This window comes from Ochotona curzoniae, unplaced genomic scaffold (assembly GCF_017591425.1).
Source record: "Ochotona curzoniae isolate NIBS_2020 unplaced genomic scaffold, NIBS_Ocur_1.0 contig_1014, whole genome shotgun sequence".
Taxonomy (NCBI): domain Eukaryota; kingdom Metazoa; phylum Chordata; class Mammalia; order Lagomorpha; family Ochotonidae; genus Ochotona; species Ochotona curzoniae.
Window position 1 is genome coordinate 21,230,713 of NW_024464920.1, and position 18,288 is coordinate 21,249,000.

At 45.7% G+C, this 18,288-nt stretch overlaps 1 protein-coding gene across 1 annotated transcript in view; it reads left to right on the top strand.

Annotated features, from left to right (window-relative positions):
• Positions 1-1,006: 1,006 nt before the first annotated feature.
• The window catches only part of PAWR (pro-apoptotic WT1 regulator), a 99,973-nt gene continuing 82,691 nt past the window's right edge, over positions 1,007-18,288 (top strand). Inside the window, exon 1 of the mRNA XM_040981235.1 lies at positions 1,007-1,682. Within this exon, the coding sequence (XP_040837169.1) occupies positions 1,170-1,682 (513 nt within the window). The 5' untranslated portion in view covers positions 1,007-1,169. The remainder of the gene's footprint in view (positions 1,683-18,288) is intronic.

Genomic DNA, 18,288 nt, shown 5'->3' on the forward strand with positions numbered 1-18,288 from the left:
TGTTCCCCCCTCAGCTTAGCCAGCCGCCTCCAGGGCCTTCCCTCGAATAATACGGTCTTGTACTTAAAAGTAGGTGGTGGGAGACGGGCGAGGCGAGCCCGCGAGGGGCGTGAGGAGCCCGTTCCCAGCCCGGAGCCCGAGCCGCCGGGCAGCGGCCCGAGGGAGACACCGGGTGCAGGCGCAGCCGTCCAGCTCGCCACCTCGGGCCGCGGCACCGCGCACCTGAGCGCGAGGGCGGAGCGTCGGCCGGCTCTCCCCGGGCCGCCCCGCGCGCCGCGCCCCCCGGGCCGCCTCGGCCCTTTCCGCCCGCACTTCGGCGTCGCTCGGCTGCCCTCCCGCCTCTCGCTCGCTCGCTCGCTCGCTTGCTCCCTGCAAGCCTCGCACTGCCTGGGGACGCCGAGTTTGCCTGGGCTCCTGGCACACGGGTCCGGAGCGCGCGCGCACGGCGCCGGTGGCTCACCTGGGCCTCGGCTCGCAGCCCCGCGCCGCCTTCCCCGAGACTCCCGCCCAGGTAAGGGGGCCCGTCCGGGCTGCCCACGCTCGCCTCACGCACCCCTCTCCTCCCGGGGCTCAAGGCAGGACAGCTGGGTCCCCGCCCCCCGTCCGTGAGCCGGCTTGGGGAGGGGGGGTGGCTCCCGTGCCTTGCCGGGAAGGATTGGGGGGACGCGCAGGCGGCGGGGATCCCGGCCCCGCGAGGGACCGGCGGGCCGACAGGTGGCGAGGTGTGGCCGGGGTCGCGCGGGCCGGACCCCGCGGGGATGGGGCGGGCCGGCGGGGTGGGGTCAGCCCCTCTCTCCTCCCCGCGAGGGGCGGTGATGGTCCCGCCCGCGGGCTAGGTGCGTCCGACAAACTTTGCTGGGTGGGGACGCGGTAGGCACTCGCCCGGCGGCGGCGGTGGGCGCGCTCTGGGGGGCTCCGTGCCACGCGGGGCCGAGGAGCAGGAGCCTCGGGCCGGCCCGGAACCTTAACGCTTCCCCCTTCCCCGACCCCTTTGTGTGTCTCTTCAGACTCGCGGGCTGCGGGAAGGAGCCGCCGCGGTCGCCCCACGCGCGCGAGCGCGCGGGGGAGGTCGTTCTCCTTGCGTCCTCCTGGCAGCGGGAAGGAAGGGGCGGCGGCCGGAGCACGAGTGGACGGCTTGAGGTGAGAGCCCGGCCGGCCCCACTGGGAATATGGCGACCGGTGGCTACCGGACCGGCGGCGGCCTCGGCGGAGGCAGCACCACAGACTTCCTGGAGGAGTGGAAGGCCAAGCGCGAGAAGATGCGCGCCAAGCAGAATCCCCCGGGCCCGCTGGTGCCGGGCGGGGGCAGCGGCGACGCGGCCGGGAAGCCCCCGACGGGGACCCTGGCCACCTCGGTGGTGGCCGCGGCGACCGGCGAGCTCAACAACAACAACAACGTCGTCCTGGTCCCGGGCGGCTCGGCCGCACCTGCCGCCCCCGGCCCCTCGGGCCCGGCCATCAGGGCGACCCCCGGCTCGCGGCGCCCCGAGGACGAGCCCCCCGGCCCCTCGGCCGTGCCCGCCTCTGCCGCCGGCGCCTCGGGCGAGGAGGAGCCCGACGGTGCCCTCGAGAAGGGCAAGAGTTCGGGCCCCAGTGCCCGCAAAGGCAAAGGGCAGATCGAGAAGAGAAAGCTGCGGGAGAAGCGGCGCTCCACCGGCGTGGTCAACATCCCCGCGGCGGAGGTGAGGCGGGCTGCGGGCTGCGGGCTCCGGGGGGCGGCCCCGGGTCGAGTGTGCCCCCCTTGCAACTCTTAAGGCTCTGTCCGAGTCAGGCCGCCCGAGGGTGGTGGAGTTTTACGGCGAGCAAACGCCTCCCCGGGGAGTTCTCAAAGCCACGTGCTTTGCGGGACCCCTTCTCGGCGGCCGGGGAGGTTGCGGGACCTCGCCGGGCTGGAGAAAATGATCAGGGATGATGACGACACAGCCTTGTTTCCCACGTGCGAGTCTCCGTCTCCAGTTATCAGATTGTCTATCTCTGTTTCTGTCTAAACAGTGTTTACAAGCACCTGTACAGGAAGTGTGGCCCTGGCACTGTCCGGGAGAGGCGTGTGGTGTGCGGTGCCCTGAACGGGAAACAAGTGTGTCTGACTGGGCATACCCCCTGCTTCTGCTACAAAAGAGCTTTCGGGGGGGACAGTGCCGCCCCCACCCACATACTTTTTTTTTTAAGTCCGCGGTGTTTCAGAACCATAGAGATTCCGTGGCAACCCACCATTCTGCTTGCCCAGAACATCTCTTGTGTAGAAGTTTCTGGAAAATATTTGTGGTAGACTTTTGTTGTTGTGGCTGCCGTGTGTTTGGGGTTTGGTAGCTTTAAGCAGTCTCCAGACATTTTTGCAGGTAGCAGCATTTTTTTTCATTAAACTGATTAAAAAGAAACTACACACACACACACACACACACACACACACGCTTAGTGGCACCTTACACTGCGGGAAACAAAACTAAACAATTGCAAACAGATTTTGATCACCTTAATAACAGCTCACCAGTTTGGGGATGTGGTTCAGCTACCTGGTTTGACCCAAAATAAGCAACATCTTTTTCTCATTGTCTCTTGAGGGTTTACAGTGTCAGTAAGGTGCAGATGAAATGTACACATTAACCTGAGTATTGACATGATTTCCCAGGCTGGAAAACATGAACTGTCGTCTTAGCGTATAGTTTGGTATGAAAATTTTTTAAAGATTTTTTTTTTTATCAGCCAGCGGAACTGTCCTTTGTGGTTTGCTACATGTGCAAAATATGTTATTCATTAAATTGCTTTAAAAGGAATTCATGGAAGTGGTAATCAGATTTCCAGGGTGCTGGTGGTAGTGTGTGTGTGTGTGTGTGTGTGTGTGTGTGGATGTTGTTGAATGTTGAAGATTAAGGGGAATTTGAAGACAAGGCTTTGGAAAAGCTGCATTCCTGAAATTTATTTTTAAAATAGCTCATGGTCTAAATAAAGGAATTTGTCATTTTCAATCTTTTCTTCATTGTTCCTGACATGGGGTCTAATTTTGGGAAATATCTTGGCAGATGTTAAACTTCACTCTGTCTGGCTGCTCCTGCTTACATTTTTAGGGGAAATGAGTGGGGTGTATCTCCTGAGATCCTAAGAAACATCCTCTGTGAGTGTTCCCTGAGTGAGGGAGCCTAGTGCCGAGAACGTACATGGCTCCCCATTACAATTGAGTCTAATACTCTGGAATGTTTTTTGTTTGGGTGTTGGCAACTCCTAAATTTAACCTTCCTTGAAAACAAACAACCCCGGGTACCATTTTTTTTTTGTCTGTGGAATTTGAGCTTTTTTTTTTTTTTAATGTAATAAGGTTGAAGGCTGCTTTCCTTAGTGGTAACTGGGATTGTCTGCTTTGAGCTGCAGGACCCCACCAAAAACCTGGGGAGGTTTTGGCCACAGTATCTGTTGAACATAGACATCCTTCCTGAATGTGCTTCCCCGGATTTTTACTTTGTAGAGAAGTCTTTCAGATTATTTTAATGGTGGTAAATTATGACATACTGCTCCAAAGATAAGTCATTTTTGTTTCTTTAGATTATTCCTCTGTCAGAATTGTCAGTCATTTCTCCAGGAGTTGGCACAGTAAGAAGGCCAGTTGCTATGGAGTTTCTTGTGTACTGCAACTCTGCACTCCACATACAAGTAAAAGTTACATTTTATCTAAGAAACTTTCCCTATGTGAAAGAGATACAAGAGGGTGAGAATGACCCTTCTGCCCATACTCGGATAGGCTTGTATTTCATCCATTGATTGAGCAACACTTATTTTTAGCCAGTTTTCCCAACCAAGTTTATATGAATTGATTAGCGTATAGGTGGAATGTACAGAACCAGTTTTAGTGGTTGGTAAACATTAAACCTCCATATGACACATGCCTCTTGATTGTCGTTAACTTATGTTACTAGTCACAGAGTATAAAGAATTGCATAAAGTGTAAAGCATTTGAAAGCAGTGTAATGTTTCCAGATCCGTCATATACAGTTTTAGTAAGGAAGGTAGTTATGGAAAAGTCAGATTATAGAGAGAAGGAGATAAGAAAGATCTTCTATCTGCTGATCCACTCCCCAAGTGGCTGCAACAGCTGGAGCTGAGTGGATCCAAAGCCAGGAGCCAGGAACTTCTGGGTCTCCCACGTGGGTGCAGGGTGCCTAGGCTTTGAGCCATCTTCAGGTGCTTCCCAGGCCACAAGCAGGGAGCTGGAAGGGAAGTGGGGCCTCTGGGATTGGAACTGGTGCCCATATGGGATACTGGTGCCCATATGGGATGCTGGTGCATGGAAGGGGAGGACTTTAACTGCTAGACTTCTGCACTGGGCCCTCAACATTTTTTAAAATTTATTGTTTATTTGAAAAGCAGAGTTACAGAGAGAGAGAGACAGAGATCCTCCATCCACTGGTTCGCTCTCCAAATGGCCACAATGGTTGGAACTGAGTGAGTCTATCTGAAGCCAAGAACTTCCTCCAGGTCTCCCACATGAATGCAAAGGTCCTTTCCCAGGTCACTGACGGAACTGGATCAGAAGTAGAACAGCTGAGATTGAGGCTGTACCTGCTTGAGATGCCAAACTGCAGGCCACAATGTTTGCCACACTTTCTTCTGGTAACTGTTAGTTGGAACTGGATGATTGGGATATGACATACTGCCTTTCAATATTTTTTTATGTGTGTGTATCAGATCATTCATGTTTATCATACATCTGTGTTACATGCATTATCATGAACACTAAAAAAAAAAAAAAAAGAAAAAGGACTAAGTAATTTCCAGGAGTAAGGCTGTGACCTAGGAGGAAGGATAAGGCAAAATTACTTGAGAATATCTAATGCCCGAGTTTACATTTTGGAGCATTTTTAATGCATCATGCAACTAATTACATACTGGAAGTATTATCTATTTAGAGGGAAGAAATCGAGCTGACAGCACAGAGTGTCTGGGTGCGAGTCCTAGCTGTGATGGTGGACGCCCTAGAAGCAGCAGGTGATGACCCAGGCCCGGAAGCCCTGCCGCCTCCGTGGGATACCCAGCTCGAGTTCTGGGCTCTTGGCAGCCTACTCTGGCTGTTGGTCATCTGAGGAGTGCACCGACAGATGGAAGATGTCTTCTCTCCATGTCTTGGTGTGTTTCTGTGTCTCTCTGCCTTCCAAATAAGTACAGATTTAAAGGGAAGAGGTGATTGGGTCAGGAAAACTTACTGAGGATGAGCTTTTTTTTTAAAAAAAATCTATTTATTTGTATTGGAAGCAAATTTACAGAGAAAGATCTTCTGTTTTCTGATTCACTCACAAAGTGTTCACATTGGCTGGAGCTGAGCCCATCCGAAGCCAGGAGCCAGCAGCTTCTTGCAGGTCTCCCATGTGGGTGCACGATCCCCAGGCTTCCTTGACTGCTTTCCCAGGCCACAAGCAGACAGCTGGATGGGAATAGAACAGCAGGTACATGAACTGGCACGCTGGGATTCTGGTGCATGCAAGGCGAGGCTACTGTGCCAGACCCAGTGCCATGTAATTTTTTTCAGTAGATGTGTGCAGTGTGTACTATCCTTATTGGTGAATTTCTTTTTCACTCAGACATTTGTTATTTTGTGTTGTAAAAGCATTCAAAAATCTTTCTTTCTTAGGAGATTTATTTAATTGAAAGGCAGAGTTACAGAGGGAGAGAACGCAAGGTTGGGATAAAGATCAAGTTAGTAAGTGAGCTTTCATCTGCTGGTTTTTCCCAAATTGTCCCAAATTGTCAGGAGCCGGGAGCTGACGGGTCTCCCACGTGGGTCCCAAGCACTTGAGGCAACCTCTGTAGTTTTGCCAAGCGTATTAGCTGGGAGCTGGATTGGAAGTGGAGCAGCCAGTACTTAAACCGGTGCCCATATGGGATAAGTGGCTTAACCCACTATGCTACAGCTCGGGCCCAAAATCCTTCTATTCTCATTGCTAAAATATGTATAGCACATTGTCATTGTGGTGCTGTAGTGGGCATCAGAATGTCAGAACCTGTTATATCTAACTGTAACTTAGTACTTGTTGTACCTTGCCTCTCCCTGTCCCTCCCGTTTTCCTAGCTTTTGATGACCACCATTATACCCTGAACTTGTATGGAATAGGGTTAGATTCCACAGAGTTGGGGTCGGTTGGTACTTGTCTTCCTGTGGCTGACTTGCCTCATTTAAGCCATCCCTGCAAATGATATTTCTGCTTCTTTGTGGCTGGATAGTATTTGTTATGTATACGCACCACATTTTCTTTATTCGTGCACAGTTAGTGGATTCTTAGGCTGGTCCCTTTCTTGGCTGTTGTGAATTATGTGGCAGTAAATGTGGGAGTGCTAATGTCTGGTAGATCGTGTTTCCCTTGGTGTATATCTGGTAATAGACATTTGGATCATATTTTTTGAGGATTAGCCATGTAAGTCTTCACTTGAGTCTTGTAATTTGTACCTATATATTTTGTATAGTCTCACTACATAACTGCGTAGTATTTTGAGTGTTAGAATGCCATAGTTTCTTCACTTGTTATTTTTAGTTTTATGTATTTATTACTTAAACTTTTAAAAGATTTATTTTTATTGGAAAGTCACGTTTACAGAGAGGAGGAGAGACAGAAAGCTCTCCCATCCATTGATTCACTCCCCAAGTAACAATAACGGGCAGAGCTGAGCCCATCTGAAGCCAGGAGCTCTTCCAGGTCTCCCATGCTGGTACAGGGTCCCAAAGCTTTTGGGCCGTCCTCCACTGCTTTCCCAGACCACAAGCAGGGAACTGGATGGAAAGTAGGACTGCTGGGATTAGAACTGGAGCCCATTTGGGATCATGGAGTGTGCAAGGTGAGGACTTTAATTGCTAGGCTGTGCTGGGTCCTAAATATCTGTTTTTAAAAGTTCTGTACTTATAGTGGTCGGTACAAAGATAGATGGTGGCCAGCCTTGTAGCAAAGGGCTTAAAGCACCATTATCCCATATTGCATGTTCTACTTCTGGTTCAGCTCCTGTTAATGTTGCTGGGAAAGTAGCAAGATCACCCTGATTCTTGGGGCCTTGCTATCCATGCCATTGACCCAGTGGGTACTGGATTCTTCGCTTCAGCTTGTCCTAGCCCTGGGAAGTTGTTGTGGCTTGGAGAACAAACCACCAGATGAAAGATTGTCATTGTCACTCTGTTTTAAAATTGTTAGGGAAATAAAGCCATCAGGAAACTGGTAGCCACTGGGGGGAAAAAAGAGTAACTTTTATTTCTTTGGAGGGCATCAGCCTGGTTCACTCCCAAAGTACAGGCTTCTGTGCAGATGAGAACAAGCCAGAGGGAAGATGGAGAAGCGAATCCTGATCCAGAGCGGCTAGCCTTGGGCTATGAAAGCATCACAGCACAGTTGCGGTATTTTCTGTTCAGTCGGCATTTTATCTCAGCCGACCGGCCTTACCGGCTCTGTCCCTTGATGCTCAGCAAGCTCCTCACCTGTGTGGCCTTCATGTAAGCTGTCCTCTGCGTGGCCTGTGTGTAAGGCTGTTCTCTGCCTTAGGGCTCTGCTTTTGTGCCTTTACAATAAATATTATTTTTTAAAAGATGGACAAAGTAAAACTTTAATTAAAAAAATCTGAGAGCAATAAACAGCAGCCTTAGCTTTTTTTTTTTTTTTAAGATTTATTTTATTTTTAATGGAAAATCAGATGTACAGAGAGGAGGATCTTCCATCTGCTGATTCACTCCCCAAGTGGCTGCAATGGCTGGAATTGAGCTGATCTGAAACCAGGAGCCTGAAGCTCTTCCAGGTCTCCCACACGGATGCAGGGTCCCAAGGCTTTGGGCCGTTCTTGACTGCTTTCCCAGGTCACAAGCAGGGAGCTGGGTGGGAAGTGGGGCTGATGAGATTAGAACCAGTGCCCAGATGGGATCCTGGGGTGCAGGGGGAGAACCCTAGCTGCTAGGTTACTGTGCAGAACCCCAGTGTTCTTTTTAAAATTATTAGCAGAGCTCATGGTCTGTTTATGTTCTTTATTGTTTTGCTGTTGGTTTTGGCACCTATAATGTAGTCCAGGAATAATTATAGTATGATTAAATAATTTAGAAGTGTAAACTTATTAGAAATGTTAGGGTTTGAAATTTTAGGTTGTTTTTTAAAGTGAGATAGTCATATCAAATTTACCTTTAAAGTGCATAGAAAAATGGTTTTCGATGTAGTCACACCGTTGTGTGCTAAATGTTTTTATATTGTTAATCGAATTTTTCATTAGAGTTGTAGAGTCTGATCCCCAGCTTTCCAACCAGTAAGGTGCAATGATCAAATGGTGAGAAGTATTAACTTTAAACAGTTTACTATGACCTTTTACTGTTTCACAAAGAAAATTTTGGGTAAAATCTTTCCAATAGAAGTTTTCTAAAAATTGGTCTTCTGGGCCCACTGTGATGGCTCAGTGGCTAAATCCTTGCCCTGTATTCGCCAGGATCCCATATGGGTGCTGGTTCATGTCCCGGTGGTCCTGCTTCCCATCGAGCTCCCTGCTGGTGGCCTGGGAGAGCAGTAGAGGATGGCGCAAGGCCTTGGGACCCTGCACTCAGACGGGAGATCTGGAAGAAGCTCCTGGCTCCTGGCTTCAGATCAGCTCACTCCAACTGTTGTGGCCATTTGGGGAGTTGTACAAGCGAATGGAAGATCTTTCTATCCTTTCTGTAAATCTGCCTCTTAAATAAAAATAAATAGATCCAAAAAAGAAAAAAAACCAACTTGGGCATCTACTGCCACTGAAGTTTGGCTTAAGAGGTTTTTAACTTAACTGAATGTGATGCTGATAATTTATTTCAAATGTTTATATGTATCATGGAAATCTGTAAAGCCATGTCATTAAACGTTTGGGAACTTTGCTTTAAAGCTTTAAACATGCATTTTTAGGCTTTTTTTTTTAGGCTCCTTAGTCATGTCACTTAAATCAGGATCCTCCAGTATGTGATGTAGAGGGCCCCTTGTACCAGTATCACCTGTGTTCTTTATTGAAAATGCGGATTTCTAGAATTCATTGTAGTCTGGGGTGTAGGCCTTACTGAATTGCATTGGAACATGTCATATCCTCCCCACCTCCCCCCTACTTTCTGTTTTTTCCCTCAAATACATTCTGTTTTAAAAAGTGGAGACACAGAGCCAAAGAGATCTTCTAGTTAACTCTCCAAATGGCTGTGATGGTTAGGGATGGGCCAGGTCGAAGCCAGAGCCAGGAACTTCATTTAGGTTTCCTATGTGGGTGACTGTGGCACAAGCACGTAGGCCATCTTCTGCGCCTCCCCAGGCATGTTAGCAGAGAGCTGAATCAGAAATAGAGCCGCTGGGACTGAAATTGGTGTGGAATCTGACATCAGAGGTGTCCGCCTAAGTTGCAGTGCCACAGTGCCATCCCTCGAACATGTCCTTGAATGATTGTTCTACAGTTATGGGAAGAATTTGAATGCCCTGTACTAGTACACTGATGTGTCAAATGAACTTTGTTAAACAAGATTGTTTGATCTTGCTGTAATCAGTATGATTGACTGAAAATGTTTGTCAAGATATTGTAAGATGCTCATATGGGGGCCGCCAGCATTGTGGCCTGGGAAGAACAGCCCCAGTGGATGAAAGTTCTTTTTTGTTCTTTCATTTCCTCTTTGTAACTCTCATTTTGAAATAGATAAATAAATCTTTAAAAATGCTGACATAATCAGCTAGTTATTGTCTGGGTTACATTGGTAATTGCCTGTTGATGTCAATTGGAAATTTTTTATAAGAATGTTTAAACACTTTCATTTTTTTTTCCAATGAAAAACTTACAGGTAATCTAACAGAGACAACTTTAACTACTTAAGAATTCAAAGCACTTTAAACATTTATCTAAGGTCACATTTAATGCAAAAACCTATCTTGTTTGGAATTTATTAGAAGACTAGACTGAAGGAGAACCCCTGACAATGTGTAATTAGAACTTAACTTTAAACTGTTTTCATGTATTTAAGGGGAAGTATTTTAATTGTGCTTCTGTGTTTAATCATTCAGTCTTTAAAATGATTTTTGTCTTCTTAGTAAGCTCTTACGTGCAAGCTTTGTTTTCCTTGTGTTTACTACTGTAGCATGTTAGACTGGCAGACTCAGAGCTCGGGACGTGATTTCTAGCGTAATAGGCTAGCTGCCGAGGCCCCTTTCAGTCTGTCTTGGGCAGTTTTGTACTTGCCATGGACTTGCTGGTCCAGAATCAGCCTGAGCCATCTACTGCATTCTCCTTGCATGAGGAATACACTGAGTACCATGTTGGAATGAAAGTGTACCAACTTAAGAGTGGTGAATTGTATACACTTCAGAAGTAGAAATAGCTCTTACAAGTTGAAATCTTATCGTGTGAAGTGACTAATAAGTGTTTCATGAAAACTTTTGGACATGTTACTCAATTAACTTTTGTATGTTATAATGTGTTTTCAGCAACAGTCTCATTTATTTTATGTTGAATTTAAAGAAATAGGGCAGTTCATTCTGCAAGTGTTAACAGTTTTTCCTGAAATGAGCCAGAGAGGAGAGGATTTATAACGTAGATTATGATTTTAGGACAGTTACAGATTTGTTTTCAAGTACTTGATTATCTCTACAGAAATATGTGATTATGCTGAATATACAAAACACTAAAATACAGTTTGAAATGCAGGATGAAAACAAATGCTCTCTAGTAAAAATAACTATGATTAAGCTTATCTGTGGGCATATAAGCAAGCTGTTTTATTTGGAAATTTACAAGTTTTTTAAAGAATGAAATGATTTTTCATTAGGAGTTTCTTTGAGAGTGTTTCTAGCAATATTTAAAACTAGTACAAGTCACAGTGGGGAAGCACAGTGGTTCTGTTCAGAGGCCGGTGCTTGAGGTACAGGACTCCAACTAAGGTTGTGAATAGCTGACGAACTTACTCTCAGGTTCCTAGTAGTCAGATTTTCTACATCCTGTAATTCAATGAAAAGCTCATCCAGGCACTAGTAGGGAGCCTAGCAGGTAAGCAGGTGTTCTCGGTAGGTTCTGAGGTTGACACTATGTTGTGGGTTCAGAGTCCAGCTTCTGTCCACTGCAGAACCTTGCCTAAGTAGCAGGTCATGGCTCCAGTACTTGGGATTTGTGTCCTGCAAGAAAGGCGTGGCTGGCATTCCTTGCTGTAAGGCAGGGAGTTGACCAGTGGACAGGAGCTTGCTCTGTTTCTCTCTCCCTGCCTTTCAAATAAGGAAGTATTTTAAAAGCAAATACTAGTAGTGGTCACTAGACAATGGCAGTAGAAAAGGAAGGGGTTAATTTGCGAATTCTTATTAGTGGTGAAAATTATATAACTGGATATGCTGCCCTGGATAAGTATTCAGAGGTAATTTAGTCTCTCTCTCTGAGGTGTGTTTGTGTGTGTGTGTGTGTGTGTGTATTTGTGTGTATAGGACTAAATTTAAATGCATATATATTACCTTAAATATAAACAGATTTAAATATGTATATATAGAGCTAAATTTAAATTTAATAGAACTAAATGTTTTCTCAGTTTGCTTTACTTCAAAATTTAAGTTATATTTAAATCTCAACTTTTTAAACTCTAGCTGAATTTGGAAGCGTTGCTCTTTACCCCACAAACTGACACTACTTCCCCTTGTATAGTCTTCTGTGTTTGATTCCTCTTAAAAACTTACCCTTGTGCTGGTGCTGCTGCCCAGCAGGGCAGATGAAGCTGCCTTCTGCAGTGCCAGCTCCCACATTGGTCTCGGCTCAAGACATGCCCTGGCCCGGAAGAAGGCCCTGGCTTATGGACCCAGCCCTTGTGGCCATTTGGGGAGTGAGCCAGCGGGTGGGAAATCTTTTTTTTCTGTAACTCTGCCTTTCAAATAAATAAATAAATAAATAAATCTTCAAAGAAAACAACGACAACAAAAATCAAACTGCAACCTCTCTTGGAGTTCCTCTTGCTCTGCAGCACTGTGCCTTTTATACTGCTTCAACTTTGTTGATGAGTCTTTCTCCTAAATTGCTCAGTTTCTTCAAAGTGTTGTTTCCTCTGCTGACTCCTCTTTCCTTGCTCGGCTCCTGTTACTTTCCTGAAATCGATCTGTAAGGTAATGTGTACCACCCACTTGCTAGACATGGCAGGTTGGTTTGTTTCTGTTTTCATCTTTACTCACTTCTCTTTGGCATATGCCCTCATATCTCCTCTCCCTTGTAAACTGCGGTGTTTTTATTACACTTTTATTTGGTTTATCCAGAAACAATCGAGTGCCTGCTATGTGTCTCAAGCTTAGTACAAAGATATTTAGCAGCCTTTAAGGAATTTGTGGTCTTTTGTCAAAGAAACAGCAAAGCAAGGTATCACAACATGTTACTGTAAAAACAGTGATGGAGAAGAAGCACTGAACTTGGACAGAAAAGGGGATTGCTAAGTATTTGAAAGAGCCCAGGGCTCCTTTAGTAAGATGAGCTGATGCTGTGCCCTAAGCCTTAAATGGCAAGAAGGTTCTTCCGAGAGGAGACTGGACACAGTAGTGTTGCAGGTGGAGCAAATGGCACACACAAAGGCACAGGGCCGGGACGTCGTTTTTGTTGCCTGCTGCGGGCCCAGTGCTGCGCAGTGTGCTTTGCAGGTGTTGTTTGTGATCTTCAGTACTTATCATTTTAGTAGTTGAGGAAGTTGAGCCTCAAAGAGTTATGACTCGCCCAAAGGCCATACTGGCACCACTTGGCTCTGACTCAGATCTGATTGTGCTCCAGTGGCCAAACATTCGTTAGTGTTGTTGAAAGTAAGCAGAATATGTTCCAATACTGGCAGCTTTGACTGGCAGAGGATTCATGGTGGGGAGTGAACATACAACAGTTAGGATAGAGGCAGTTGTGATGGATTCTGATGATATCCTGAGAGTTCATGTATTGTCCTGCTCTTGTGTTGTTGATGTTGGCTGGGCACTTCCTTCCTCTGTCCATACCTGTGTGTACATCAGTGGTCACAGCTTCGGGAGAAGAAAGTTTTGCCTGCTTAATTTGAAATCATTACGTTGATTTTCTTGTTCAGAGAAAACTGTTTATTCTAAGGTAGTAAACTACATGACATACTGTGAAAATAATATGGATATAATAGAATCAGTCACAAGTAATTTCTACATGGATAAGAAGACATTAGAGGGTAGAATCCAAACAAATTGATACCAAATTATTCTTCTGACTGTGTAGATGTTAAGGAATAAATTGTGACTATCATGCAGGGGCACGGTGAAATGGAGATGTGAGATTCTGGTTGTATTACATTGCCAGTCTTATCTGAATGTCCATGACTGTTAAGAAATTTATAGCTTACTGTTGTCCCTCAGTTTGGACTTTGTCCTTTACTTTGATATAAAAATAGATACTTATTCTCAGGTTCTTGCTGTTCATCTGGGAATACAGGCATATTCTCTCTGAATCTTTTTTCCACATGTTAATTGTTTTTGACTTATACAAATGTTTACTCCATCCATGAGTCCCTCAGATATGTTGGAGGAACTCAAGCGCATCTCTGCACCGTGTTTTAAGGATGTTATATTTGGGGATGTCACAGTGGTGCAGTAGGCTATTCCTCTACCCTCTGGCATCCCATGTGGGTGCTGGCTCATAACCTGGATATTCCACTTCTGATCCAGTTCTTTGCTCAAGGCCTGGGAAAGCAGCAGAGGATGGTTCAAGTCCTTGGGCTCCTATACCCATGTGGGAGACCCAGAAGGCACTCCTGGTTCCAGTTCAGGTCTACTCAGTTCCAGCCATTACAGCCATTTGGTGAATGAATGAACCGTGGATGGACAATCTTTCTATCTCCTTTTTTTTTTTTTTGTGAAATCTGCCTTTTAAATAAGAATAAATAAATTTTTAAAAGGAAAAGAATACTACGTATATTTTTTTCTTTGGTAATAAGTCATGCTTTCTCACTCTGGAAGAATTTGAAATAGAGCAATAAAACCCAGGATTGTGCTGTAGATCAAATTATTTACAAACTTGCCACATTGTATTTTTTTCTATTTTTACAGTTGTTGATTTTCTGCTATTTACATTTTTTTGGGAAAATTTTTTTATTTTCATCTACTTGAAAGGCAGAGGTAGAGAGATGGAGAGGGATAGAGAGAATATTCCCTTCCATGTGTTGATGTACGCTCTGCCTGCTCATAGAGTCAGGGCTGGGTCAGGCCAAAGCACGAAGGCCAGACCTCTGTTCAGGTCTCCCATGTGGGCAGCAGAAATCATCAACCACGGCCTCCCAGGATGCATCTAGCAGGAAGCTAGAGAAGAAGCCAAATATGCAAGACTTTCCACAATACCAACCCCTCTAAGCATATTTTAATAAACTGCATTTAAACTTGACATTGTATCCTGAAGTTATTAATCTGTTGCCGTTTTGAAAGGAGATATGTGAGTTATCACTTTTTAATTATAAAAATGTTGCTCTAGACATTGATAGCTGTTCAGAATTTTGAAGTACAGTTCTGATATTTTTTAGGCATACAGATAAAATGTATATGTACATAAAATGAACCATTCTGTTAATGATTATAAACCTTTTTGTTGTCAGAGCTGTGTAAATGTTGTTATATATCATGAAGTATCTAACTGTGTTATTTTTAATGGTTACAGAATGTTCCATATTTGGGAAGTCTATTGTAGCCATTGTGTATTTTTTGCTTTGTAACCACATGTTACATATGAGTTGCTAGCCTAGGCCTCTGTACTTTTATATAGCTCTGCTTACTCTGTACCAGCATGGCCGGGACTTGATCAGGTTCTCGGTACATGAATGATGTTTTTGAGTAATTTTTGTTCTAATTTGACGGGAAAAACATGTTTTTGTAGTGTTGTGTCATGTGGTTAACGCAGTGTAAAATGTGAGGCCATACTGTTAATACGGAGCCATCGGCCATTGCTGGAAGACAAAGTGAAGCAGAACATTTTGTGGCGGCAATGTGAGGTGAGAGCTAGATATGAAAAGATTGGTAAGAAATCAACAGATGAGAGGAAAGGGTCATTTTAAATTGCAGCAGTGAATTGGGCAGTAGAACAGTGATGAGAATTGGGATAGAATATTTATATTGCAACATAATAGTAGTGGGTAAAATTGGGGGAGCAGATATGCAAAGCTTCTTAAAGACTAGGTTGAAAATTTAGGCTTGGGGTTTATCAGAATATGGGAGAAATTGAGCTGTGTATTTATATTCTGAGAGTTAGATTTTAATAAAATCAGCTCTTTGGCAGATATATACAGATTAGATGAGAGGAGGGAGAGAGGGAAGGGGTTTGTGTGGAGGTTGCCATGCACACTGTAGGGCAATCCTTGTATGTGAAAGTGCTAGAGCATTGTTGTAGGATAGAATTCGTTAAGATGTTCTATTTTATAGTATTTGCTTTTTAAAGATTAATTTACTTGTTTACTTCTTCCAGGTCTCCCATGTGGGTGCAGGGTTCCAAGGCTTTGGGCTGTCCTCTGCCACAGGCAGGGAGCTGGATGGGAAGTGGAGCATCTGAAACTCAAGCCAGTGCCCACATGGGTTCTGGCATGCGTAAGGCCAGGACTTCAGCCACTAAGCTACCATGCTGGGCCCAAGAGAAGAATCTTGCATCTACTTACTCACTCTACAAATGGCAGCATTGGCCAGGACTGAGCTGAAGCTAAGCAAACCTGGGAGCCAGGAATTTTTTCCAGGTCTACATGTGGATGCAGGAGTCCAAGAAATTGAGCTGTCCTCTGCTACTTTCCCAGGCACGTTATCAGGTAGCTGAACTGGAGAACCGGTGGGACTTGAAATGGTGCCCATATGGATGCCAGCATTGCAGAGTGTGGCTTACCTTGCCACAGCACAATTGGTTGTTCAGATATTCAGTTGGAGTGTATAGGAAGGTTTATTTAGTGAGTCATATGCTAATTCAAAAGCAACAACTAGGGGCCAGCATCATGGTATAGCCAGTTAGTTTCCTGCCTGTGACACCAGCATCACTTATGGGCACTGATTCAAGAACCAGCCATTCCATTTCTGATCCAGCTCCCTGATAATGTGCCAGGGAAAGCAGTGAAAGATGGGCCCACGTGCTCTTTCAGGCACTTGCACCCATGTGGGAAGAACTGGAAGAAGATCTTGGCTTCTGGTTTCAGACAAACCCAGCACTGGCTGTTGGGGCCATTTAGGGAGTGAACCAGCAGATGGAAGGTCTCTCTCCGTCTCCTCTCTGAAAATCTGTCAAAAAAAATGTAACACATCTTATTTTATTTTTAAGATTCATTTATTTTTTATTGCAAAGTCAGATATACAGAGAGGAGGAAAGACAGAGAGGAAGATCTTCCGTCCAATGATTCACTCCCCAGGTGACCTCAATGGCTGGTGCTGCGCCGATCCGAAGCCAGGAACCTCTTCCAGGTCTCCCATGCATATGCAGGGTCCCAAAGCTTTGGGCCGTCCTCGACTGCTTTCCTAGGCCACAAGCAGGGAGCTGGATGGGAAATGGAGCTGCCAGGATTAGAACTGGCACCCATATGGGATCCTAGTATGATCAAGGCGAGGACTTTAGCCACTAGGCCACTGTGCTGGGCCCAATACATCTTATTTTAAAAAACATCAGTAGCCAGTACTATGGCTTAATTAGTTAATCCTCCACCTTGCGGTGCCAGCGTCCCATATGGACTCTGGTTCATGTCCCAATTGCTCCACTTCCTGTGCAGCTCCCTGGCTAAGATCTGGGAAAACAAAGAAACCAAAGCTTGGGATCCTGCACTCATGTTGCTGACTGGAAGAAGCTGCTTGTTTTGGGTCAGCTCGGCTCTGGCCAGTGTGGTCATCTAGTGAGTGAGACAGTGGATGGAAGATCTGTTTCTCTGTTTCTCTTTTTCTCTTTTTCTCTGTAGATTTGCCTTTCCCATAAAAATATTTTAAAAAGCAACAGTTAGGGCCCGGCACACACTGGGATCACATAGGCACTAGTTCTAATCCCACTGGCTTCACTTCCCATCCAGCTCCCTGCCTGTGGCCTGGGAAAGCAGTTGAGGACGGCCCAAAGCTTTGGGACCTTGCACCCACGTGGGAGACCTGGAAGAGGCTCCTGACTCCTGTCTTCGAATCGGCTCAGCAATCAGCCTTTGCGGCAGCTTGGGGAGTGAACCATTGGACGGAAGATCTTCCTCTCTGTCTCTCTTCCTCTCTGTATATCTGATTTCCCAATAAAAAATAAAATAAATCTTGGGCCTGGCGGCGTGGCCTAGTGGCTAAAGTCCTCGCCTTGAACGTGCAGAGATCCTATATGGGCACCGGTTCTAATCCCAGCAGCTCCACTTCCCTTCCAGCTCCCTACTTGTGGCCTGGGAAAGCAGTCAAGAACTGGGGCCCAAAGCCTTGAGACCCTGCACCCACGTGGGAGACCTGGAAGAGGCTCCTGGCTTCGGATCGGCATAGCATCGGCCGTTGTGCTCACTTGGGGAGTGTCATTGGACAGAAGATCTTCCTTTCTGTCTCTCCTCTCTGTATATCTGACTTTGCAATAAAAAAAAATAGATAAATCTTTTAAAAAAATAAGATGTATTAAAAAATCATTTAAAAAAACTACAGTTAAGCTAGACATCAATTATACCATACATTGACTTTTAAAAATATTATTTTGGGCCCGGCGTGGTGGCACAGTGGTTAAGGTCCTTGCCTTGCACGCCCGGGATCCCATATGGGTGCCAGTTCTATCCCGGAAGCCCCGCTTCCCTTCCAGCTCCCTGCCTGTGGCCCGGGAAAGCAGTCGAGGACAGCCCAAAGTTTTGGGACCCTGCACCTGCGTGGGAGACCCGGAAGAAGCTCCTGGCTTCGGATCAGTATAGCATCGGCCGTTGCGCTCACTTGGGGAGTGAATCATCAGACGGAAGATCTTCCTCTCTGTCTCTCCTCTCTGTATATCTGCCTTTCCAATAAAAAAATAATAAAAATAAATCTTTGAAAAAATATTATTTTTATTAAGAGTGAAGGAAAGTATTTATATTTCAAAATAAGCAGTTTGTATTAATTAGAGAAAACATTTGTGTGCTTTTAAGGCTTGGCATCATTTTAAGTGCTTTTGTGTATTAACTTACAAAATCTTTCTAAAAGTTGTGAGACTCTTTCCACCGTCTTTCCATGCTGCCACGGTGATGTGCGTGCATGTCCTGGCTGATGCTGTCAAGAGCATCAGGGTTGCCAAATGCAGAGGCAAATGCCGAGTGGTTACAAGGCCATGCTCCAAAGTCATAGTTTATTAACTGTGATGATGGAGCGTGGTTACGTTGATATATTGGAAATCACTGATCATGACAGA